Source organism: Pan paniscus, chromosome 5, assembly GCF_029289425.2.
Source record: "Pan paniscus chromosome 5, NHGRI_mPanPan1-v2.0_pri, whole genome shotgun sequence".
Classification (NCBI taxonomy): Eukaryota; Metazoa; Chordata; class Mammalia; order Primates; family Hominidae; genus Pan; species Pan paniscus.
This window is the reverse complement of record NC_073254.2, coordinates 128,047,562-128,074,554: the sequence shown is the minus strand read 5'-3', so window position 1 is coordinate 128,074,554 and position 26,993 is coordinate 128,047,562. Positions and strand designations below refer to the sequence as shown.

The 26,993-nt window shown below is 37.8% G+C and overlaps 1 protein-coding gene across 3 annotated transcripts in view; it reads left to right on the top strand.

The window, feature by feature from the left end:
* Positions 1–26,673, top strand: part of OSTM1 (osteoclastogenesis associated transmembrane protein 1) — a 32,190-nt gene extending 5,517 nt beyond the window's left edge. The window contains exons 2-6 of one of the 3 annotated variants that reach the window (XM_003824331.6): positions 5,188–5,302; positions 14,915–15,012; positions 18,316–18,483; positions 20,091–20,256; positions 24,651–26,673. In XM_003824331.6, coding sequence (XP_003824379.1) covers positions 5,188–5,302; positions 14,915–15,012; positions 18,316–18,483; positions 20,091–20,256; positions 24,651–24,706 — 603 coding nt within the window. In that variant the 3' untranslated portion in view covers positions 24,707–26,673. Of the gene's footprint in view, positions 1–5,187; positions 5,303–14,914; positions 15,013–18,315; positions 18,484–19,925; positions 19,978–20,090; positions 20,449–24,650 lie in introns of those variants that run through there. The other 2 variants (XM_034962657.3, XM_063604970.1) reach the window with 2 other exon arrangements.
* Positions 26,674–26,993: the final 320 nt, after the last annotated feature.

The following is a 26,993-nucleotide window of genomic DNA, read 5'->3' as shown; positions in this document are numbered from 1 at the left end:
AGCTACTAGGGATATAGCGTGAATTAGCAGAGTTTGTAGTCTGAAGACAGACATTAAGCATCTCATTATACAAATAATTATTTAATTCATGTGTGATAAGTGTTGCTGATTAAAAAACCCAGATGCTACCAATGCATATAACAAGAGTGCTGATCTTGAGTATGACTGGGGGGTAGGTAGAATGGTCAGTGATTAAAGCAGACACCTACAATTTGAGAGAACACAGGGCAGGGGAGGGAAGGTATACATGTAAAGAAATAGCAGGCATGAAGACTGAGATGGGAAGGAGTTTGTGGTGTATTTGAGGTCTAGAACACAGCACAGTGAGCAAGAAGGAAACCCGTGGTCTGAGCCTAAGGAAGTAGACAGGTGCCAGGTCATGTGGGCCTTGTAGGGTGTGTTAAGGATTTTAGACTTTGATTTTAAAGCAGTATGATGTTATTGAAAGGTTTAATTCTGTGGAATGACATAATCAGATTTGTACTTTAAAAGGCTATGCTGGCTATGTGACAGAAAATGGAGAGGGTAGGGGCTGGGGAGGGTAGGGGAAGAAATGTGGGGAGATGAATTAGGAGACTGTTGCAGTGGTGTGAGAAACAGTGATGTCTAGGCTATGTGGGGGCCATCATGATGTGGAGAAATGGATAGATTTTAGAGATACTTAGGAGGCAGAAATTACAGGCTTGGAGGTTAATTGAATGTGGGGAGTAAGGAAAAGGTAGTGATGATTTCCAGGGTTTTAATAAGAGCAGCTTAGTGAATAGGGTTGTCATTTACTGAGCTGGAGGGAGGAGTCTGTTTAGTGGGTGAAGATCATTAACTCAGTTTTGAACTTGTTGATTTTGAGGTGTTTATGAGCTTTCTAAGTGGATATATTGATTGCCTATGTGGTTTAATATACACATCTAGAGGACTGGACTGGAGATAACACCTTTGGGAGTGTCGGCATAAAAATGGCATTTGAAATTATGACATGGGTGAACACACCTGAAGAATGAGTAGGAACACTAAGAGTTTAAGATTAAGTAAAGGGTAAACTCTCAAAGGTGACTGAGAAGGAAGAATTGGAGAGATAAAGAAGAATGAGGAGAGCATGATGCCCTGTAAATCAAGGAAAAGGGAAGGGGTGGTTATTTGTGTCAAATCCTGCTGAGAGAATTGGAGATATATCTGTCAACACTGGCGGTATTGATGACACTAACAAGAGTGAATTTGATGGAGTCCTTGGGTATGAAAGTGAGATCAGAGTGGGTTGAACAGGGATTGGAAGATGAGGACATGGGAAGAGTGAACCTAGACAACTGCTGAAGAGTTTGGCCTTGATGGGGAGATAAGAAAGAGAGGTCACTAAAGAGCAATGTGGGACTCAGAGGCTTTCTTTCATGTATCTCTATTTTTTTTTTTTTTTTTTTTTTTAGACAGAGGCTTGCTCTGTCGGCCAAGCTGGAGTGCATGGCACAATCTTGGCTCACTGCAACCTCCACCATCCCAGGTTCAAGCAATTCTCCAGCCTCAGCCTCCCGAGTAGCTGGGACTACGGGTGTGCACCACCAGACCCAGCTAATTTTATACTTTTAGTAGAGATGGGGTTTCACCAGGTTGGCTGGACTGGTCTGGAACTCCTGACCTTAGGTGATCTGCCTGCCTCGGCCTCCCAAAGTACTGGGATTACAGGCGTGAGCCACGGTGCCAGGCTGACTTTCTATCATTTCTTTCCATTCCCCTGTCCCTCCATTCCTCTGTCCTGCCTTCCCTTCTTCCTTGTCCAAGATGGGAGAGAGCTGGACATGTTTAAATGTTGATAGTAAGGGTCCTTTAGAGAAAGTGAAGATTCTGTAGGAGGGAGTGGGAAGCAGACAAGGTCAGTTTCCAGAAAAGGCAGGATAGATGGGATCTAGGGCATCCTCAGAGAGATGGGCCTTGAAAAGGACAGATGCCTTCCCCACCTTAATGGGAGGGTAGAAGGAGAGGTTGCATGTAGGGGTAGGCAGGTTAGAGTTTCAGCTCAAAGGCTTCTATTATCCAGGAGGCTAGATCTTCTTTTGAGAGTAAAGAGTGGGAGAGAGATCAGAGTTTCTGGGAGAGTGGAGAGGATTTGAAATAGCAGTTGTAAAAAGGAGAGAATGAGCAGACAGAAAAGTGAGGGGTATGGTTTGGGATTATGGATTTACTGTGGAATTAATCTGTGTTGTTAGTTTTTTGCCGGCAGCTCCTGACTTCCTGGGTGCAGGCATGATCAAAGGAAATGGCTGGCTTCAAGATGGTTAGGGTTCTGCTAAGTAGTTAGGATAGATTTGAGTATTAAGAGTTCTAAGTATAAGCAAGGACCATTGATTTTTTGGTCACTTGGCGAGGTGTTGGGAATACAAAGATGTGACAGTTTCCATTTTAAAGGGACATCTGTCCAGAAGAGAAACCTAAACATATATAGGTGGATATCATGCTTTAAGAAACCATGCATCAGGATAATGACGCATGGGTCCCACATTGCTCTTTAGTGACCTCTCTTTCTTATCTCCCCATCAAGGCCAAACTCTTCAGCAGTTGTCTAGGTTCACTCTTCCCATGTCCTCATCTTCCATTCCCTGTTCAACCCACTCTGATCTCACTTTCACACCCAAGGACTCCATCAAATTCATTCTTGTTAGTGTCACCAATACTGCCAGTGTTGACAGATGTACCTCCAATTCTTTCAGCAGGATTTGACACAAATAACCACCCCTTCCCTTTTCCTTGATTTACAGGACATCATGCTCTCCTTATTTTTCTTTATCTCTCCAATTCTTCCTTCTCAGTCACCTCTGATAGTTTACCCTCTACCCAGCTAACACTACCTATTTCATAGAGTTGTTATGAGGATTAAATAAGGAAATGCAGTTGGAACATTTAGAACTGGTAAGTACTAAGTAAGTACCTCATCATCGTTTGGATTATTAATCATTTCCTTTCTGTCCTCACTGTTGCCATCATCCTTTCATTATACCTGATCTATGGAAGTAGTGTAATGAGTCTCCCTGCCTCCTCACCCTACATATCACGGCCTAAAGATGTATTCCTCAAACTGCTTTTCATGACACCCTCCTCATAAATCTTAAAGAATTTCTCACTGGCTAACTCTCATGACCCTCAAGGCCTCTTATAACCTTGTTCTAACTTAGCCCTTTAATAGCCCTACTTTCATAGACTACTGAATACTCTCCGAATACCACATAATCATTATCACTTTCACCCCATGATCATTTAATTCTTCTATTTTTGAATCCTCTTCTCTTCCTCAATATAGGGCTTAGTTCATATCCTGCTTCCTTCATGAACTCTTTCCTAACTTCTCAAAACTACATTGATATCTTCCTCAACCGAACTATTCCACACATTGAACACTCATACAGGCTCTACTGTATTGATTTTTAAAATAGCCAGTCACCTACTTATGAAGATTCAACTTAACCAACTAATGACACTTATCCAACTAAACCTACTTAGAGCACTTCAGGTTGGCAGCATGGTAGCTAGGTGAAATAGCATATATCAGTCACTGTGTGCCAGACAGTGTGCTGAGTGATTAATGTATGCTTTTTCATTTAATACAGTAACTGTAGGACCCCTGATTTTGAAACTGAACCTTAGCGAGGTTGGGTCAGCTGTCCAAGATCACTAGCTAGTGACCCAGGCTTGTATTAATACAATATTATTACTTCTACTTAAGAAGTGATAATAGACCAGGCATGGTGGCTGATGCCTGTAATCCCAGCACTTTGGGAGGCCGAGGCAGGTGGATCGCCTGAGGTCAGGAGTTCGAGACCAGTCAGGCCAACATGGTGAAACCCCATCTGTACTAAAAATAAAAATTAGCCAAGCATGGTGGCACGTGCCTGTAGTCCCAGCTGCTCGGGCGGCTAAGGCAGGAGGATCACTTGAACCCAGGAGGCAGATGTTGCAGTGAGCTGAGATTGCGCCACTGCACTCCAGCCTGGACGATAGAGTGAGACTCCATCTCAAAAAAAAAAAAAAAAGTGATAATAGAAAATTTTCTTCTATGGCTGGTATTGCTCAGAAGGTAATTCTAAAAAAGGGTCTTTTAAAATGTTTTGTTCATGGCCAGGTGCAGTGGCTCATGCCTATAATCCCAGCACTTTGGGAGGCCGAGGCGGGTGGATCATTTGAGTTCAGGAGTTCAAGATCAGCCTGGCCAACATAGTGAAACCCCGTCTCTACTAAAAACACAAAAATTAGCTGGGTGTGGTGGCATGTGCCTGTAGTCCCAGCTACCCAGGAGGCTGTGGCATGAGAATCGCTTGGACCTGGGGGGCAAAAGCTGCAGTGAGCTGAGATCTTGCCACTACACTCCAGCCTGGGTGACAGAGTGAGACTCTGTCTCATAATAATAATAATAATAATAATAATAATAATAATAATAATAAATGTTTTGTTCAATTCACTATTTTAAAAGCAAGCACTCATTCAAATGTACCTTTTAATGGGATGACAAAACTAAGCTACAAAGAAGATAACCTTCCCAAAATGAACATCAGCAAATATTTTAAAGCAGAAATTCTTCCTTTTCTCCCTCTTTTCTCCTTTTTTCCATTTCTTTTCCCACATGACTGATCATTTGTTTCCCAGGAGTTACCACTCTCTTTTATTATTCATCACACTGTATAACTCCTTGTCTGTGTATCTGCGAGAGGTTCTCAAAGCCCCAGAATTGATGGCATTCTTTTATACTTTTTATATCCTCAGAACTTCAGGATTTTTATAGTGCCTAGTAAATAGTAGGAGTTAAATAACTTTGAAAGAATTAAGGGTCAGCAGGACTTAGTTCCTTGCTTGGGGCACGAGGGAAAGGAAATAGATAAGGATCAAATGATTTGGGAACTTGGGTTTATTATTTGCATAGCATGAGTTTCTTTCATTATTAAAATGATCTACAAAAGCATATTTTTCCATCTGGGTACAAACTATTTAGATACAAAGATTTTCTTCCTTTGCAAGTGAACCTAGTACCAATAAATGTTAGCTGCTAATTACTTTATTATCATTGTTATTATTAATGTTAGCATCTGATCATATCAAACAAAATGTTAAAAAGCTTATAATAAATGTTATTTTTGTAAGGTTTTTGCCTCAAGTTGTTTGCAAAGTCTAAAAATACTCAGATTGTATTTTTCTGTCTTCTTTTTGTTACAGAACACTTCAGAGAGTCAGAGTTGTGCCAGAAGTCTCTTAATGGCAGATAGAATGCAAATAGTTGTGATTCTCTCAGAATTTTTTAATACCACATGGCAGGAGGCAAATTGTGCAAGTAAGTAATTCTTTCATTTTCATGTTGCAGTTATGGTTCAGTAGTACAGATATCAGATTTTATTTTAGTGAATTTTGGGATCTTTGAAGCTGGACAATACTTTTTATTGCTAAGTTTAAATAAGCTGTCATGGACACCATGGTTTATTAATGGCAACTGAGCAAATAGCGAAAAGCAGAAAAGTTTAGCAGTTACTATGAGCTTTGGATTTAGACAGCCTTGGGTTTGATTCTAAGCTCTGCCACTTACTAGCCCTAACCTACTAGCTGTCAGATATGGGAGAAAAACTTTGCCTCTTGGAAGTTCAGTTTCTTCATCTGTAAATTGGTGGTAATGATAGAACCTATCTTAAATAGTTGCCTTGAGAATGAAATGAAATAAATTGTGTAAAGCACTTAGCTCAATGCCTGACACGTATTTAGTGTTCAAGAAATGTTAACTGTTTAGTATAATAATAATTATGATGTTTACAGTAATCTGTCAAGTGGTGTGTGGCAGGCGGTGGGGTGGGATGATGACATCTGTTCTACCTTCTTTGCAGGTTTGTGTGTAATTGTGTAATAAAATAAGATCTATTTTTAGATATTCTTTGGAAAAATTAAAATCACTTCCAATTCAGATGATGTTTTGAATACCAACTATGTGCTAGGCAGTTCTTATTTTTCAAGTCTTATAATTTAATGAGTGAGAAAGATATATTTACAAATACAGCCTAGGACAGACACATAAATGCTTTAATAAAGTTATAGAGTCCTTGGAGGAAGAAGAAAATAAATCTTACTGGGGAGAATTTGAAATGACTTCCTGGAGGAGCTACCTTTTGAACCTAGGCCTGTACTATTGGACATGATTTCAATAAGTAGAGATGACGCCAGTGAGGCGGCTCACGCCTGTAATCCCAGCACTTTGGGAAGCCAAGGCAGAATTGCTTGAGCCCAGGAGTTTGAGACCAGCCTGGGGAACATAGTGAGACCCCCATCTCTACAAAAATATATATTTTTTAAATTAGATGGACATGGTGGTGTGTGACTGTAGTCCTAGCCACTTGGGAGGCTAAGGCAGGAGGATCCCTTGAGCCCAGGAATTCAAGGATGCAGTGAGATATGATTGTGCCACCGCATTCCAGCCTGGGCAACAGAGCAAGACCCTGTCTTAAAAAAAAAAAAAAAGTAGAAATGAGAGAAGGACATTGCAGGTAGTGTCATGGGCAGAGGCACAGAGGTATAAAAGGGCAACAGATGTTCCAGGAAGCATAGTGGGAGGTAAAGTTAGCAAGGGAAAGTGGGACCTTGACTGACAGAGTAGTATACTATTTGGGCCAACATTTTTTATACTGCTTAGAATATCAGCATATTATTAAGAAGGGGTTATAGACCAGGCATGGTGGCTCACACCTGTAATCCCAGCACTTTGGGAGGCCAAGGTGGGAGAATTGTTTGAGCCTAGGAGTTCAAGACCAGCTTGGGCAACATGGCAAAACCTTGTCTCAACAAAAAATAAAAAATTAGCTGGACTTGGTGGCATGTGCCTGTAGTCCCAGCAACTTGGGAGGCTGAGATGGGAGGTCAAGGCTGCAATGAATCATGATTGTGCCACTGCTCCCCGCTCTGGGCAACAGAACGAGACCCTATCTACAACAACAATAACAAAAAAAAAAAAAAAAAAAAGAAAAGAAAGGCTTATATAGTATTCTCCTATTATGATTATATAGTATTCTATTAGCCATGGTTTCACTTGCTGTAGTTTCAGTTACTGCAGTCAACTGCAGTCCAAAAATATTAAATGGAAAATTTCAGAAGTAAACCATTTATAATCTTAAATTGTGTATGATTCTGAGTAGCATAATGAAATCCCATGCCATCCTGCTTCATCTACTTGGGCTGCGAATCATCCCTTTGTGCAGCATATCTATGCTGTAGATGCTGCCCCTCCTGTGAGGCACTCAGGAGCATCTTGGTTATAAGGTCAACTGTCATGGTATGGCACTACTTGTGTTCAGGTAACCCTTAGTTTACTTACTAATTCTTTAATAATAGTAACATAATTATTAGTTTTTGTTTTTAATCTCTTACTGTGCCTAATTTATAAATTAAACTTTATCATGGGTATGATATAGAAAACAGAAAAAACCATAGTATATAGAAGGTTTGGTACTATACTAGAAAAAAAACATAGAAATAGAAAAAAACGTAGTATATAGAAGGTTTGGTACTATACTTGGTTTCAAGCATCCATTGGGAGTCTTGGAATATATCCCTTGAAGATAGGAGTTGACTACTGTATGTTGTAATATCTTTGGGATTTACAATGCACCTGGAATATTAAATGCATTGAGATTTTTTTAAAAGGGTTTTTTTTTTGGCTCAGTGGGGAGGCTCACACCTGTAATCCCAGCACTTCAGGAGGACAAGATGGTTAGTATTGCTTGAGCCCAGGAGTTCAAGACCAGCCTGGGCAACATTTTTTGTAGAGACAGAGTCTCTACAAAGAAAAGAAAAGAAAAGAAAAAAATTAGCTGGGCATGGTGGCAAATGCCTATAGTCCCAGCTGCCTGGGAGGCTGAGGTGAGAGGAGTGCTTGAGCCCAGGAGTTGGAGGCCACATTGAGCTATGACTGTGCCACTGCACTCCAGCCTAGGCAACAGAGCAAGACCCTGTCTTAAAGAAAAAGGTTTTTTAAACATCATTTAACCTAGCACTTTCTAAGCCTTTAAAAAAAAAAAACTACAAAGATCCTTTTTTCATGGAACCTCATTGGAAGAGAGAGAGACCAGTAAGAAGTTTACTGCTATAGTTTAGGCAAGAAGGAAAGAAAATGTGAAGTAGGGAGGGGCCTTGGAAATAGAAGGATAGATTAAAAATTTGTGTACCTATAAGTCATTAAGTAGCTTAGCTTTTATCAAGACTTGTCTTTTTGTTTAGTTCATATGAAGAAAAACTAAAACGGGATAAGAAGCCTCAGCCAGTTTTTTTCCCTTGTCAGTATACTATGGTATATTGAATATTGACTTTTAAAATTTTGTTTCCGAAGCTTGACTAACACAACTTTTTTTTTTTAGCATATCCTTTACTTTTCAGAGTAAAATTTTCTAGTATAAATATGATTGAAGAGCATTTGCTTAACGTATGTAGACCTGTTTTTAAGTATTCTTAAGCTTTTTAGAAAAATCCATTAACATAGAAAAATATGTTAATTATAAATAATTTAAAAACAGTTAATTGGAATAAGTGGATATATACTGGGATTCACTTCTTTATTTTTTAATTTTATTTTAAGACTAGTCAAGTGCAGCAGTGAGAAGAGGGGAAAGAGTAGAACAAGGAGTTCGATCTGTAACCAACTGTGAACAATTAATTGAGATAACTCATTACCTTCAGATGAGCCAGGGGTTCACTTCTTTTGACAGATGTGACTAAATTTATATACTTAGAAGAGGCAGGGCATTTTTTTTCTTTAAAAGGTGTTTTTGTTTGTTTGATTTTTGAGACAGAGTCTTGCTCTGTTGCCCAGGCTGGAATACAGTGGCACAATCTCAGCTCACTGTAGCCTCCACCTCTTGAGGGCTCAAGTGATCCTCCAGCCTCAGCCTCCCAAGCAGCTGGGGCTACAGGCAGCACGAGGATGCCTGGCCAATTTTTGTGTTTTTAATAGAGATGGTGTTTTGTCATGTTGCCCAGGCTGGTCTCGGATTCCTAGACTCAAGCAATCCTCCTTCCTTGGCCTCCCAAAGTGCTGAGATTTAAAGTGTGAGCCACTGTGCCTGGCTTAAAAGGTGTTTTGTAATAAAGATTTCACTAATTCGAAGTACAGACCTTTTTTCCCCAGTTAGTTGAAAAGAAAACGTTTTACCGCATACTCAGTATGGCAGGTATAAAATGCTTTAGAATAAATTCTTAGGGTATTTTGTTCTTCTGTGAGGCATCCTATCTTGAAAATATTCCTTACGTTGAACTTCTGAGGACCAAATAAAATGCTAAGCAATTAGATATGACTTACTTAAAAGACTCTTCCCAATTAAAATTAATTTGGCCCAGACATATGGTCTCAGGTAAAAGAAGCAAGGTACAGAGAAGTATGATATTTTGTGTTCTAAAAATACATATGTATTTTGAGGGAAGGCAGTTGGATAGCTGTGTGGGCAGGAAAGAAAGGAAGATTTAGTTCTCACCGTATTTGTATTTGTACCCTTTGGATTTTATGCCATATACATTTAATATGTATTCAAAAATATATAGAAATTTAAAAAATTTAACAGAATGTTCAAATCTGTGATGAGTATTTGTATGTTAGATGTGGTTAGAGAGATTAGCTATTTCATTTTCCAGAATTACGCATTAAAAATTATCATCATTCATCATCCCATTTATGTGGCAGAAAAGTGGAAGAGTAAATCCCATTTGTGAAGAAGGAACCCTCATGACCTAGTCACTTCCTAAAGACCTCACTTCTTGATATTATTGTATTGGCCATCAAGTTTCAACATATCAATTTTGGGAGACACATTCAGACCGTAATAGGGGCTATTAGAATTTTTGTAAAATAATATTATTAAATAACAGAAAAAATGTAAAAACATAAAAGGTAAAATATTACTAGAAAGAATATTATTAAAATGAGTATACTGCCCAAAACTATCTTTCTGTTCTGCTTAATTTAGCTTGAAATAGGGGTGGCATCTAGTCTCTGCAGTTATTATTCATGAAAGGAAGGCTAGGAATCCAAGAGAGGAGAGAATGCCATCTATGTACTACTCCCATCCCTTTTCTTCTCAGAATTCCTGTGTCTTCAAATGGTATTAGTCTTGGTAGGAAACTGGTTATTGGAAATTGATGGAAGGTCAAAAGAAGTGTTAAGAGTGCAACTCTTTCTACTCATACTACAAATAACATGGAAACTAGCTGTTTCTGATGGAGAATGACTGCCAAAAAGTAAAGAGAGTATATTAAAGGTTTCTCAGGATTTTAAAGGTGTGTATTGTTGACATAGGGATAGCCTTGTTATTGAGACCCTTCTTGCTTATCTTGTGCATACAACAGTTAAATAATCAGCAGAATGACCAGATTTGATGAGTTCATCACTGCTTTAGTGTTTTGGTTCTTTGGTAAGCAGTATCCAGTATGAAGCATTATTGTAATGAGATAGGCCTCAAAATTATCAGTTCACATATTTGTTCTTACACACTGAAAACTCTTTCTTTATGAGCAACCTATATCTTCAGTGATACAGGTGATCTGGGTGATAATTAATGAGCATAATGATGCTGTTGAACCACTGTGTAATCCCGATGTATATTCTGATTCATCAGAGGAAAACTAACTTTCAGTTAATACATACAATGTATGTCTTGATGCTTTAAAAAGCAACAACAGTAGTACTTAATGGTTAACCAGAAGGTCAATTAACCAAAACTTTTTTTTTTTTTTTAAGACGGAGTCTTGCTCTGTCGCCCAGGCCGGAGTGCAGTGGCGCGATCTCAGTTCACTGTAAGCTCCACCTCCCAGGTTCACGCCATTCTCCTGCCTCAGCCTCCTGAGTAGCTGAGACTACAGGTGCCCACCACCACGCCCGGCTAACTTTTTTTGTATTTTTAGTTGAGACGGGGTTTCACCGTGGTCTCGATCTCCTGACCTCGTGATCCACCCGCCTCGGCCTCCCAAAGTGCTGGGATTACAGGCGTGAGCCACTGCGCCCGGCCCAAAACCTTTCTTTCCCATATTTTATCCAGAGGGAAATGTACTAAGCGTTATAATCATATTATTTGTATCTTATAATTTAAAGTATCTTAGTTTTCATATTTGTTAAACTTAATTAGGTCATTTAGGTACAAAGTTTCCGTAGTTTATTTTTATTTTCTGAAGCTTACCCTAAATTGGTGATTATCTCTGCTATTTTCTATAAAACTAGTTTTGAAAAACAGCAAAGATCTTTGTAAAATTCCTAAGAGATGCCAAATGCTTTATTTAAAGATGCATAATTCCTGTTATGATAATTTAGTAGGTTTCTCTGTGAGGTCTTAACTTGAATCCTTAATACCTTTAAGAATGCCTCTTGAGGCCGGGCACATTGGAGGCTGCAATGAGCTGAGATTATGCCACTGCACTCCAGCCTGGGTGACAGTGAGATTCTTCTGTCTCAGAAAAAAAAAAAAAAAAAAAGAATGACTCTTAAGCTGATGCCTGAGCCTTCTCTGAGAAAGCCACTCTGCTAATCTGCCCTTGATGAGGCTCCATTGATTATCTAAGATGAAGGAAATTCATAATGACCACTTCACTTAGTGCTTAAAGGAAGCTTTATTATTATTAATATTCTTTAACTCACCAATTTCTAAAACATACAGCTTCTCACTGTTTATAATCTTAAGCTCCCAATTCCTGCAAAAAGATAAAAAAGGAATTTACTAGAGATCTGTTATTTCGATTCAGAAAGTCATGGCTTTTTAATAATGAAGACTTTTTAACCCCATTATATAAATGAACTGCTTTATGCTTTATGTTACCACCATCTAATGATCATTGAAAAAGTTTTGATGGTACTGCATTAATGTAATTATTAGTAAAAGAAATTAAGTTCTTTTGTTCTTCAGAGAAGCTTTCTTTATAAATTGCTTTTGAAAAAGAAATTATTTGTTTTAATTATGTATCTTGCATAGAAGAAATTTGCTATTGCTCTCTCATGATAATGCACTTTATACTACTTTTGCTGGCAGTATGTGGACCCCTTTTATCCCTATATTGTTATGTCAGTTGTCACGACATAGCTCATTATAACACAGATGTACAACTGTTGTGAATGAAATTGTGTTCCCTTAACTTCCCTGCAACACATCAACTACAAAAACTATATAATTGTTTTTGTAAACATGTACAAAAACTATGTAATTGTTTGTTTTTATTTATATCAACTCTGCCTCATCCCTAAAAGGATTGCGGGCTACTTCATGATGATATTAAACTAGCATTAAGAGGGGCAATGAGACAAGGTCTTACTCTTTCATGCAGGTTGGAATGCAGTGGCGCAAACACAGCTTATTGCAGCCTCGACCTCCCCAAGCTGAAGCAATTCTCCCCTCTCAGCCTCCCAAGCCGCTGGGACCACAGATGCACGCCACCATGCCTGGCTAATTTTGTATTATTTGTAGAGACAGGTTTTCACCATGTTGCCCAGGCTGGTCTCGAACTCCTGGACTCAGGCAATCCACCTGCCTCCCAAAATGCTGGGATTACAGGTGTGAACAACCATGCTGGCCTATTTTTATATCAATGGCTTATTAACTTGTGTTATGATCATCAGCATATCACCTATTTCTGTGGCTTAGTTTCCTAATTTGTAGTGATCCCTCAGATTTTTTAAATAAGGGTGAGAAGTTAGAATGAGATTCATGTTCTGGAGAAGATAAAGCTTCAGAGAATGTAGAGTATGTGAGTTCAGAGAGGGGACAACTCCTGAAATAGGTTTACCAAGAGGATCCTGTGTACAATGGGTGCAGAAGGAGCCCTGCACAAGGGGGCTGTACAAGGAGGTGAATGGGGCTGAATTCCAGCTTAGCTTCTGGAGGCAGGAATGACCTTTTGTAATTTATCTACCCAGAGGGAATATCTTTTTCTGATTTGCACAAAGGAGCTTTACTGTGCTGTCTGCCCCTGTCTACCAGGTTTAGGTTTCATCTCAGTTGCTAACTCTGATCAGTTGGTGGGGACTGCCTGAATCCCTGTATGGTGTAAGATATCTATGGGTAGTGGAGGGAGTAGGCAGTGGCATGTATTTGTAGATTCCGAGTCTTGAACTTTTAATGGTTTAGAATGTAGATATAAATATGTTTATTTTGCAGTGTTTGAGAGTGCAGGCTCAAGAATCAGACCGAGTACAGAGTCTAGCTTTTTACTTACCAGTTTTATGTCCTTGGGCAACTTACTTAATTTATCTAAACCTATCTCTGTTCCTTATTTATAAAATGGAGATAATGATAATTTTTCCCTCATGGAATCACTGCAAGAATTAAATGGGCAAATGTGTTTAAAGTGCAGTGTAAGCATAGTTCTTAGAACATAGCAAGTATTTAGTAAGTGTTAACTTTCGTTGTAGTAATTGTTGTCTGTCAGAGTACATGGATGTCCCTTAGTGTGTCATATCCTAGTGTCTACCTAGTCAGTCTCTCTTTTCTCCACAAATTCTACTTGCCTTGCTGCCTTTCTCCTGGGTAATTGCAATAGCTTCGCATGTTGTCTTTCCACTTCCAGTTGAGAGAGATCCTATCTGATGGCCCTGAATTTCTAAATAAGGTGGGCATAATACAAAGCCATCTGTTGAAATTAAGGGGAACAAGAGTAGGGCTGGGACTAGAGATGAAAAAATATGTGGAACATCCCTTGCAGAGCAATTAGCAGGGCATCTACAAGGATCATTTTGTTGCCCCGAGATCAGAACACATGAATTTGAATTGAGTCCCTTCATTATCATTTTAGAATTTCTGTAGTAGTATTCTGTAACCAGACTGAGAGTACAGAAAGTAGATGGGGACTGTCCAGGGATGAAAATGGCTGTGAATATGTGGAAGATAAAGAGGGCAAGGATTCTAGGAGAGTCAGATGGAAACGACTGACCACAAGTTCCAAGATCTGGAACCAGGCAGTTGAACCTCGATTGGAGATAGCAGGCTGAGAACACAAGGAGAGGTAAAGACAAAGGTTTACCTGAGGATAAAGACTAGGTTCCCTGGCTGAGCGCAGTGGCTCATGCCTTTAAGTAATCCCAGCACTTTGGAAGGTTGAGGTGGGAACATCACTTGCGCCCAGGAGTTCAAGTCTGCAATGAGCTGGCAAATTGTGCCACTGCACTGCAGCCTGGGCAACCGAGCTATACCCCGTTTCTTAAAAAAAAAAAGAAGAATAGATTATTCCCTGAAGAAGGGAAAATGGATACATAAATTGTGATATACACATACATAGAAAATAAAAGGGATGAGTGAACTTGAGCTAACTCTAAGCAAGAATAGCCAGTTGCAGAGAAATACCATTTATGTAGGATTTTTAAAAATGTAAAACAATTTTGTTTCTAGACTTTACTTGAAGCCCCCACGTCAGTATTTTAGGCAAAATTCTCACCAGTTTGTTTCTCTGGGCTCCCAACTCGTGATGGACTAGAAAGAGCGAATTTTAAAAGTTACCCCATTAGGTACAATAAATGACTCATTAGTGAAGTTGGAAGATGCAGAGAACTATGAAATTTGACACAAAAAATGATAAGGCATATGAGTTTCGGTAAAATTAATGCAGGGTAAACAGTCTTATGCCTAAATAGCACTGTTAAGGCAGCATTTGATAGCTGATATTCCGTGATTATGACCTTGTGCCATCAAAAGTCCATTTGAATTTTATTTGGTATATTTTTATGAAAAGAGAGTATGTGATTATTTTAACATATTCATGAAAATGGTTATGACTTTTTTAACTTTTGGAAAATAAAAGGAGTAAGCTTCATATATTTGGAAAATTCATGCTTGTTTGAATAAAGAATTACTGTAGTGTGAAACGAAGCTGATAGCTTAAGATATAAATGACAACATAGAATTGTTCCTTGGGTTATATTAATATACTTTTTGAATTTTTTTGACAGATTGTTTAACAAACAACAGTGAAGAATTATCAAACAGCACAGTATATTTCCTTAATCTATTTAATCACACCCTGACCTGCTTTGAACATAACCTTCAGGTATTTTATATATAATATTTAAAATTAAAATGCTGCCTTGTACAAAGGAATAATGTGCAGTTCCAAGTTTTTAGAGCACTAATTATTGATATTTATCTAAATTCATGATGTAGAGGAGTTAGTGGACCTGGATTTCTGCTCTTAAGTAAGTTCTTCTACTTACAAATCATGAAAACTTCAGTTCTCTCATTGTAAAATGGAGATAATATCTATCCTGCCTATCTTCAAGTATTTTGTAATGAGAATCTGGTGAGATAATGATTGTGAAAACATTGATTGAGGTGTGTGATTGTTTAATTAAAACACAATGGTTTTCAATCTGACTTACGTAGGTATTTTGCAGTGTAGTATGATTCTGTCTATAGGAAGTTTATTCTTTGCCTGAAATTTGCTTAAGTATGTTTTACCTACCTTAAAAAGCACTGTTTAGTAAGATAACTTTGAGTATTGAATTGTGATAATAAAAGGTAGCTTTAAGAATCTTAACCTTGTAGATTATTGCCATCTCTATCTCTGACTCTTGAATTTTGGTATTGGAACTTGCCTGGTCGTGGTGAAGGACGAGGTTGGAACTCTGGTTAAAATGTAGTTTTGAAACTTACATAACAAGTAAGTAATCCCCATAGTAGATGTACACATGCTTAGGGTATAAGCATGTATGATTTCTTCTGTAATAAATGTGGTAACACTGAATTATGAATTTCCTTGAGAATAATAAAAATTGGGCCAGGTGCAGTATCTCATGCCTATAATCCCAGCACCTTGGGAGGCCAAGGCAGGCGGGTCACTTGAGGTCAGGAGTTCGAGATCAACCTGGCCAATATGGTGAAACCCTGTCTCTACTAAAAATACAAAACTTAGCCAGGCTTGGTGGTGCACGCCTGTAGTGAAGTAGAGGTTGCAGTGAGTTGAGATCGTGCCATTGCACTCCAGCCTGGGCGTTGCAGAGAGACTCTGTCTCAAAAAAATAAAATAAAAAAAATTAGGTGAACATTTCTCAGAATTTGTTCTGCAGCATGTTAATAGATGTCCTATCAGAAAGGGTTTAGTATTCCATTAAGGTTGGGAAATGCTTTACTACAGGACTTCAGAGCCTTTAGTGGACTGATGTGTGTTGTAACACTCAAATAGCAATTTTTCTATAAAGTCATCCCTCTTATATATGGCTTCACTTTCCACAGTTTCAGTTACCTGTGGCCAACTGCAGTCCAAAAATATTAAATGGAAAATTCTGGAAATAATAAGTTTTAAATTGTACACCATAAACAGTCTTCTTTTCATTTAACTTAGAGTACTTGTATGAGTTTGGTAGATTTCTAGAAGTGGAATTACTATATTGGCAGCCTAAGAAAAAGACACTAGAGAAAATTATCTCCAAATATGATGAGTTTATTAGGGAATAAGAAAGAAGTATGGTAATTTGGAATGCACTGGCAAACCACCAGTACATCCAGTGAGGGAAGGGTAAAGGGAAGCTTTTATTAGCAAAAAGGGAGAGGTTCACACAGGCTGCTTGGAAACTGAGTTCATTGGTTCCAGAGGCTCAAAGCCAAGTTGTCAGTTCATTGGTGGCGGTGCCATTACTGGGCAAGTGTTCTTTTGAGTGCATCTTATCTGAATTACTGCAGTCCTAAAGAATGGCAGTGATAAACCATGTGAAAGCAGGAGTTGCAATGAAGGGCGTGAAAGGGTTTCTTGTGGGGTTTTTAGAAAGTCCTTGGAAACAAGGACTCTTTTTGTCTCTATTTTGTCTGGGTCTGTCAAAAGGTGATTTCATCCTAATGTCTGCAACTTTCACATTATTAAAAGATATGTGCATTTTAAATTTGAATAAAAATTGTGGCCAGGTATGGTGGCACCTGCCTGTAATCCCAGCACTTTGGAAGGTTGAGGTGGGAGGATCATTTGAGCCCAGGAGTTAGAAATTAGCCTGGGCAAAATAGCAAGACCGTGTCTCAAAAAAAAAAAAAAAAAAAAAAAAAAGGTTAAATTACTCCCCATCTAGATTATGTGCACAATTTTAGCTAAATGGATTATGTGCTCAATTTTTTTTTTTTTTTTTTTTGAGACGGAGTCTCGCTCTGTCACCCAGGCTAGAGTGCAGTGGCGCGATCTCGGCTCACTGCAAGCTCAGCCTCCCGGGTTCACGCCATTCTCCTGCCTCAGCCTCCCAAGTAGCTGGGACTACAGGCGCCTGCCACCACGCCCGGCTAAGTTTTGTATTTTTAGTAGAGATGGGATTTCACCGTGTTAGCCAGGATGGTCTCGATCTCCTGACCTTGTGATCCGCCCACCTCGGCCTCCCAAAGTGCTGGGTTTACAGGCGTGAACCATCGCGCCCGGCCCTGTGCTCAATTTTTAACTAAGTGCACAATTGTTCTGTGAAAAACAAGCAATGGGCTATTTCTTGTAGCAGACTAAGGAGAGACTTAGTTTTTCTGTCAAGTAGATGGTGAGGGTAACATTGTTGGGCCAACATCAGTGTAATTACTTTGATTTTTCTCTTTTCTCTTTCATCCCAATGTTCAGTTAATATTCTTTCTTCATACTACAAAGTAAAGAATAAAGGGCATAGAAAGCAAAGGTGTGAACTGACTGTTTAGCAAACTTATTCTTGAAAAGACAAGTGTCAGTCTAGAAGTACAAAATATTGAGATTTAGTAGCATAATATTTTATGTACCTCCACTATCCTCATTTTAGGTTATACAATTCTTTGGTATTTGGCCCTTTTTGTTGACTAGAAAGGCCTGGATTATGAGCCTTGTGATAAGAGAGTTGAGTGGGGATGCAGTTTTGGTGCCTTTTCCCTTTCCATTTAAAAAGTTCTGTCTCAGTAAGATAAACTATGGTGTTCAAGTCAGCATAGGCAGGAACCTATTTTATTTATTCAGTGAGAGTAGGATAGATAGATAAGTGCAGGTTTGTGATGATGAGATAATTTAGGAAATTTTGTATTTAGTTACTAGTCATTTGGCATATGAATTATTGTTATCCTCAGTTAACATTAGCTAATGCAGCAGTTTTGAAAATTTAGAGGCACCTAGAAAGTTCCAAACAGTTTACCATCTGCTTCACATACCGGGTCTCTAATCCTTCGGACTTATAATACAGGTAGAGGTCGTTTTATTTTATAGATGATAAAACTGAGACTCAGAGTGATTTAGTAACCTACTCAACATCACAGCTTAGCACTTTAACACACCATATTGTTTCCCGTCTTCTAGAAGCGTAAATAGCTTACTTTAAAGAGATATTGTATATAATATTTATTGTATATATTACATGTGCCTTTGTCATTTTAGGGGAATGCACATAGTCTTTTACAGACAAAAAATTATTCAGAAGTATGCAAAAACTGCCGTGAAGCATACAAAACTCTGAGTAGTCTGTACAGTGAAATGCAAAAAATGAATGAACTTGAGAATAAGGCTGAACCTGGAACACATTTATGCATTGATGTGGAAGATGCAGTAAGTACTTTGCTTCTGATGTGATACATATTTTAGAGTGTTATTGAATGTACCTTCAGTATGATTATTATTTTTGGTGATAGGGTGGAATCTGCATATTCTGTCTTCAACCAAAAATAACTAGTTATAAAGTAGTAAAGTTTTAGAATATCCTGGTCTGTTAAACCAAAATGGATATTTCCTTAGTAGTCTCATGGTTAGGATAAAAATAAAACAGAAATTAATTAGGTACTTCATAAGTGAGTTGATGCTTTGGTACATTTTAATCTTTTTAAATTTGAAAATATGTGCCATTTGCAGAGGTGTAGGTATTGTTATATGTTTATATTTCAGTTTCTTGTGCACTTGTTGCTAATTTAAGAAGTTTCTGAGCTGGGCACGGTGACTACACCTGTAATCCCAGTACTTTGGGAGGCTGAGGCGGGCAGATCACGAAGTCAGGAGTTCAAGACCAGCCTGACCAACATGGTGAAACCCCGTCTCTACTAAAAATAGAAAAATTAGCCGGGTGTAGTGGCACACGCCTGTTATCCCAGCTATTCAGGAGGCTGAGGCAGGAGAATCGCTTGAAACCGGGAGGGAGAGGTTGCAGTGAGCTGAGATCGTGCCAGTGCACTCCAGCCTGGGCGACAGAGCGAGACTCCGTCTCAAAAAAAAAAAAAAAAAAGACGTTTCTGGATTTCACTACATGTTTCAGAAGCCATTCCTCAATCACTTCCTATTCCATTGTTTTATTTTCTTATATCTATTACCATCTGAGAATATTTATTTATTTATTTTTAGTCTGTCTTCCTCACTAAAATATAAGCCACATGAGGACAAGGACTTAGGCTTTTTTTGTTCACTATTCAGTATTTAGGACAGTATTTAGGACAGTCTAGCATATAATGGGCTTAATAAACATGTATTAATTGAATGGTCAAAAAAAAAATTTTTTTCTCCATTTTATAGCCTGCCTTTACATAGGGTGCCACTAGATGGCAATCATGCCTTTTTAGGCACTATGATGCTGGAGTTTTGGGGCATTAGAGGAAACTGAGAAATTATTGGCTCAAAGTAGAGAACTTGAGGTCAGAATTAATGAGCTTAAGAATTGAGAATGTGTGAATTATCACAGCAGCTCAGAGGGAACTATAAGAACCAATAATATTCGAGATGGTAAAAAGTACTTAAAATGAAATGTACAGTGTGGCTTTTTGTTTGTTTTTACTGCTCCATTCCTATTGCCTAAAACAGTACCTGGTTTCTAGTAGGCTCTCAGTAAATAATAAATATTTTGTAAATGAATAAAACAGGGCCTAACTATATTCCTCTTCATATAAGTTCTTTGTTTGAATGTACAAATGGTTGACATTCTAGAATACTTTGGTCAGTATTATGGACTTAGAATATGAAATTTCTGTACGGATATAAATTTCTACAATGACTGTATTTTGAACCAGGTTTTTTTCCTGGCAGAAGAAGTTGTCCTCAACTATCAGTAGGTTTTTAGAGGTATGTATTGAGTCTAAATTCTAGATTCCTGTTTAGTTATTAGCAAAATAATTATAAGAAATTGAAGACAAGTTAAATATAAAATAGAAAGATATTGTTTGCTCTTGTTCCAGATGAACATCACTCGAAAACTATGGAGTCGAACTTTCAACTGTTCAGTCCCTTGCAGTGACACAGTGCCTGTAATTGCTGTTTCTGTGTTCATTCTCTTTCTACCTGTTGTCTTCTACCTTAGTAGCTTTCTTCACTCAGAGCAAAAGAAACGCAAACTCATTCTGCGTAAGTTTTTTACAATTATTTATTTTATAGATAAAAGCCTGTATTTTAAAAATTTAGGGCTGTTTTAGAAATGATAGCTACTCTGAGAACTCAAAGTACATTAGCCTAAAAGGACTCTCTGCTTTAAGTTTTACAATCATGCTTACTAGTGAAAGAGATCTGTGAAAATTTTATAAGTGTAGACAATAAAAAGTTAAAACAGGGCTAGGTGCAGTGGCTCATGCCTGTAATCCCAGCACTTTGGGAGGATGAGGCGGGCGGATCACGAGGTCAGGAGATCGAGACCATCCTGGCTAACACGGTGAAACTCCATCTCTACTAAAAATGCAAAAAATTAGCCGGGCATGGTGGCGCATGCCTGTAGTTCCAGCTACTCGGGAGGCTGAGTCAGGAGAATCATTTGAACTTGGGAGGCGGAGGTTACAGTGAACCGAGATTGCACCACTGCACGCCAGCCTGGGAGACAGAGTGAGACTGTCTCAAAAAAAAAAAAAAGTTAAAACACAGTGTCTTTCAGATGATTAAATTGAGAAAGCTAGATTACCGCTGGAATAAGGTTGGCAACAACAGAAGAATAACAACAGAGGCTTTGCACTCCTAACATGGCAATAGCAGGGAGATACAGACAGCTCTTAGACCCATCGGAGTCATGGTAGAACCACCTAAGTGTGGCAGGCAGGAAGAAACTATAGCTGACATAACAGACAGTTTGTTTGTGAACAAATTGGAATCGTAGTTCCAAGGAGATTACTTGATATAATAGTATATGCTCAATACATATTAATTCCCTTTCTTTCTCCCTATGAAATAGGCCAGAGCAAAAGAAGCACCAACTAGAGATCCCATCCAGCTAAGGAAGAGTGGCTTCTAAGTCACGTGGCTTTCTTGTTTATTATCAGAATGAAAGTACGGGCTTATGCCTTAATAATTTTAGTTTTTAAAAAAGAGAACTGTTTAGGGGAAAAGGTTAATTTTCTTTTCTCTCAAATACTATTTGTAGTCTAGGAATGTCTGATATAAAAATTCTTTTCCCTATAAATTTCGATCACTACTTCATCTAACTTCACTTCTAATATATATAATTTTTTTAAAAAAAGGTTACCTGTAGATCAGTTTGAACTGAATTTGTAATGTTTTGTCACCTTAAAATGCTAGCTACTAGAGGGGAGAGTCTTTGTCATGGGTGTATTTATTAAAGCTTTTTTGAAGGCTGCCAGCATTCTGTAAATATGCAGTAGCTCAGGTCCTTAAAGCCCTTACTTAGAATAATAGCAAAATATTGTGGGCACCTCACCATTGAGAAACTATTTTTCAGAGCTTGGTATACTTTTAAAGTTTAGCATCTTATTTGCCTTGCTAATCTATTTAACTTTATGGAAAGTATTTACTGCTTCTGATCAGGATTTTTTGTTTGCTGTCAAAGTAAAAGTCACTACCAGTGTCACTATTTGCTATGGAAGCCACAAACCTTGTAGTCATTTCTTAATTATTTTCTTTCTTTTATTTTTCCATTCCCACATTCCCCTCTCATCCCCTTTTAATTGATTAGCAAGTATGCTGCCAGTTCTGCTTAGTCGTTTCTCTCCCTCCACTGGTAAACCCTAGCCCAAACCATCTTCATCTCTTATCTGTACTAATGCAAGAGCCCCTTAACTGGTATCCTTCCTTCCATTTCTTGATCTACTAAAATCCATACGCCACATAGTGGCTAGAATAATTTTTTAAACACAAATTCACCATGTTTCTCTACTAACTTGGAACGCTTAATGTGTTCCCATTGTACCTAGAATAAATCCAAACTTACTTTCCAGGGTCTGCTCTCCAAGCTGTACATGACCTGGCCCATAGCCACCTTTCTAAACTCGTCACATCCATTCTCCTCATTGCTCATGGTGCTGTGGACAGTCTGGTTCCTTTCTGTTCTTCTCCACTACCAAGCTCATTCACACTGCCCCTTTTCCAAGGCCCTTCCCTCTTTCCTTACCTGGCTTCTTGCAAGCCAGGTCTTAGCTCTAAAGTTACTTGCTCAAAGAGACCTTTTATGACTCCCCAGTCTAAGAATACGCCTCTCCATTTGTTCTTCTGTGCCGTCTTTCTTTAATGGCACTTAATCACTTAAACTAATTTAAATTAAATAATTGGTTATTTAAATCATCTTTTTCATTTATTCTCTACTTTATTTGTTTGTCTTCCCTGCCTGAAGGGAGGAGCTAACTGCATTAGAGGTGTTGAAATTCACCGTTAGATGATCCCTGGGCTAGAATTTTAAAGGATGTGGGGATTTATCAGGTAGGGAATATAAAGGCAAGGAAGATGTAGGTGTATGTACTCATTCGTATTTAACTTGGCCAGTTTATTAAGTCATTTGAAATTTAGTCAGAAGCTAGATCACTTCTAGTAGTTTTTAACAAAGTAATTCTCAAAAACCCAAACTATTGATTTGGTTTGCCTCCCAAATCTACTGAAGGCTTAAGAAGTAGATTTTAGTTTAGGCCAATGTTTTTAGTTTAAGTTTTCCCTTTATTTTAAGCTGAAGCAGTACACTCGTCCAGGAAGTCATGTTGTGATTTTCCACTTACAGTTGATAGAAACCAGAGACAGGCCGGGCGCGGTGGCTCATGCCTGTAATCCCAGCACTTTGGGAGGCCGAGGCAGGTGGATCATGAGGTCAGGAGATTGAGACCATCCTGGCTAACACGGTGAAACCCCATCTCTACTAAAAAATACAAAAAAAAATTAGCCGGGCGTGGTGGCAGACACCTGTAGTCCCAGCTACTCGGGAGGCTGAGGCAGGAGAATCGCTTGAACCCGGGAGGCAGAGGTTGCAGTGAGCTGAGATCGCGCCACTGCACTCCAGCCTGGGCGACAGAGTGAGACTCCATCTCAAAAAAAAAAAAGAAAAAAAAGAAACCAGAGACATTGGTAGGCCAGGCGCGGTGGCTCACGCCTGTAATCCCAGCACTTTGGGAGGCCGGGGCAGACGGATCATGAGGTCAGGAGATCAAGACCGTCCTGGCTAACACGGTGAAATCCCGTCTCTACTAAAAATACCAAAAAAAAAAAAAAATTAGCTGGGCGTGGTGGTGGGCACCTGTAGTCCCAGCTACTTGGGAGGCTGAGGCAGGAGAATGGTGTGAACCCAGGAGGCAGAGCTTGCAGTGAGCCAAGATCGAGCCATTGCACTCCAGCCTGGGTGACAAAGCCGAGAGTCCGTCTCAAAAAAAATAAATAAAATAAAATAAAAAAAGAAACCAGAAACACTGGTTCTCATCCTTGGCTACACATCAGAATTATCTGCAGAGCTTTAAAAAAGTACAGGTACTAAGGTCCCATTGCAGAGCTTCTAAATCATAACCCCTACCCAAGTTTTGTGAAGCTCTGAAGTAGGGAGACTCTTAGTTACTCAGTATAAAATACTCTCACTATGGGCATGATTGTTTTTCATTTCTAGAACATGAGAAACATTCATGTTTAACTATAAGTACAAAACATATTACCAAGCCAAATAGCCATGATTTGTTTTATTAACCCTAATGACTCAGTCCCATTAGCATCAAATCAGAATTGATGGTAACGTATTTTGTTAGCAGCCATATGTGTTTGTGTGTTTATATAACATAAAACTCACTTTTCTTTGAGGATCATTAAAATTTTTTTTTTACAATACAGAGTTCCATAATAATATACAACTCACTTTTCTTTGAGGGTCATTAAAATGTTTTTGTCTTTTTTTTTCCCATTACAGAGTTCTTTCACTGATTTTTTTTTCATCTGAAAATAGAAGCAGTTTTCTTTCTTTCTTTCCAATATGTATAGCTTTCCTTTTCTTTCTCTTGCCTTGTTGCGCTGGTGATAAATTAGTGGCACGATGTCAAGCAAGACCAGGTATTTTCGTCTTATTCCAGATCTTAGGGGGAAAAGTCATTCAGTCTTTCACAGTTAAGCATAATGATTGCTATAGAATCTTTGTACATGCTCTTTATCAGGTTGGGGAAGTTTTCACTGAATTCTTTTAAGAGAAATTCAGATTTGGATTTCTAACTTAGACTTTTAGATGTATAATTTTGTTATTCTACCTTATAGCACTTTCATTGTCTAAGTACATTTATTTCACGTACATTACATATTTAAGATTGTGATGTTCAAGAAGATATAAATGATGTTGTTTTATTTGTACTGCTTCTAACAAAGTCATGTGCAATTTCTAACAAAGTTATGTGTTTTTGAGGTTGGTAGAAAAAAGTTTTAATTAGGTTTTAATTCTTATAAGGCTGGAACTGTTAGGATTCAAACATAGAATTAATAGACAAATACTATAGATTACATAAAAATAGTAAATAATCATGTTTGATAATTAAATTTAAATTAAAATATAATTCTTTTGATTTATCTAGCCAAACGTCTCAAGTCCAGTACCAGTTTTGCAAATATTCAGGAAAATTCAAACTGAGACCTACAAAATGGAGAATTGACATATCACGTGAATGAATGGTGGAAGACACAACTTGGTTTCAGAAAGAAGATAAACTGTGATTTGACAAGTCAAGTTCTTAAGAAATACAAGGACTTCAGATCCATTTTTAAATAAGAATTTTCGATTTTTCTTTCCTTTTCCACTTCTTTCTAACAGATTTGGATATTTTTAATTTCCAGGCATAGCAATGTTATCTATTTTAATGTGTATTTGTCACAATAACAGAACATGCAAGAACAATCATTATTTTATTTTATAGGCATTTGATTACTATTCTAGACTTCTGGTATCTTCTTACTAACATAAGTATCTCAAGTAGAAAAGTTTTTGAAAACTAACATTTAAAAATTAATCAGTTACAGCAAAGACTTTGAAAAAGAAATGTACTTGTTAGGAAGTAGCTTAATTACCCCCCGTTGCAGTATTATTGTTATATATATAGTTAATATGTTGTACATCACAATAATATATAATTCAGTCTCTAGTTTCCCTAGAGTCATTTTTGAAACCACTGATTGCAAACCTCCCTGACAATTTTTAAAAGTAGTAAGCCACATTACATTTATCTTTGTAAAAAGATTTATGGTAACTGGTTTCTTACTTGACTTTTATAAATAGTATTTTACATCTTATTTTTGCCTTTATTTCATAAGTAATTTAAAAATCACTGGATTGCTTTATTATATTCAGGGCAATATGGATTATTTTTATACCAAGGATTTGCATCGTGAATTACATTAAGTTATTTGGCGATTTATAATTTATTACTACTTTAAATCAAATGTAGCATTATCACACTGTATTTAAATTGTCATTTTTTAAAGGAATATTTTCTTCTTAAGATATATAGAGGATTTTGGAGAAGAGAGACAGGAGGGGTAAAACCAGCTTAAGGTTCAGCGAGCAGAAAGGGACCTGAGAGGATGCTCAGTGTAAGACTGTTGGACAGTGGTGTGTATTGAGGGGATGAATTGGAACGATAGTCTCATGCAGAAAATAGTGAGATTAAGATCATCCTTATTGTTTCTAAATTATTTCAATCAGATGAAAGTGATACGATTGAAATGAAATCACATAGTTCATGCTCAGAAATTCTATTTTGGTATGTTTGTATTAGCCTTTAGAAAAAACACTCCGTTTCAGAATTGTTCACAGTTTTATTTCTTAGGTTTTTAGAGTTCAGGATTTCATTTATTAATTTCTTCTTGCTTTTTTGGTGGAAATAGGCTTTGTTGTAAACATTAAGAATATAAAATCTCCTCTGTATAGAAACAAGAGTTTTGTTAAAAAGATAATTTGAATCCCTTCCTATACTATAAAATGCTCTATAGGGAGACAAAGTGTTTCTTTTTTCTTTTATGTTTACTGTTTATGTGGAGTGAAATATAAGGCTCTTGGATGTATAACATACTCAAAAGCTGTTACACTTTCTCTGATCTGCTGTGATCCACTGAAAATGTGCTGGGGTTTGTTCTGCTGTCACTGTTTATGCTGCTGGAACTTAGCACTGTCTTGATTTGAAGCATATGATTGAGAGCCATTTGAAGCAATCTTCATTAATGCAGATAAAACAAGTTTACATGTGCAGAGTTAGAAAATGACATGTTCAATTCTGTAAGTGGTGACTTTTTGAGCACCTTTCAGTATTATGTATTTGTAAAAACCATTGTTTTTTGATATAAAGCTAATAAGCACTTTAAAAAGGAAAAGGCAGCCTTTACTATTTTTTCTGGTTGAGTCATTGCTCTTTAGACCTAGCATCAGCAATAGATTTCAAAGATAAGTATTAAGCGCTACCCTAAAGTGTGTAAATTTTTCATTTTGTCATATTGAAAAATTATTTGCATAGTACTGAATGCTGACACACAGCTTATATGTATTTACAAGAATATCTTTAAGTGTTTTTTTGACATGTTAAAATAAAGGAAATAAGGAAATTGTAAGCTTTATTTGGATTTTTAAATACATTTTTAAAATTTCAGATGTAATTTAACATCACATTTGTTTTTCAGGTGTTGAGTTTAGATGCCTACTTTTATGAGTACCATCAGCTGGACACAGTGTCTCATACCTGTATTTGCAGCACTTTGGGAGGCTGAAGCAGATTGCTGGAGCTTATGAGTTCGAGACCAGCCTGGGCAACACGGCGAAACACTGTCTCTGCAAAAAATACAAAAATTAGCTGGGTATGGTGGTAAGTGCCTGTAGTCCTAGCTACTTGGGAGGCTGAGATGGGAGGATGTCTTGAGCCCGGGAGGCGGAG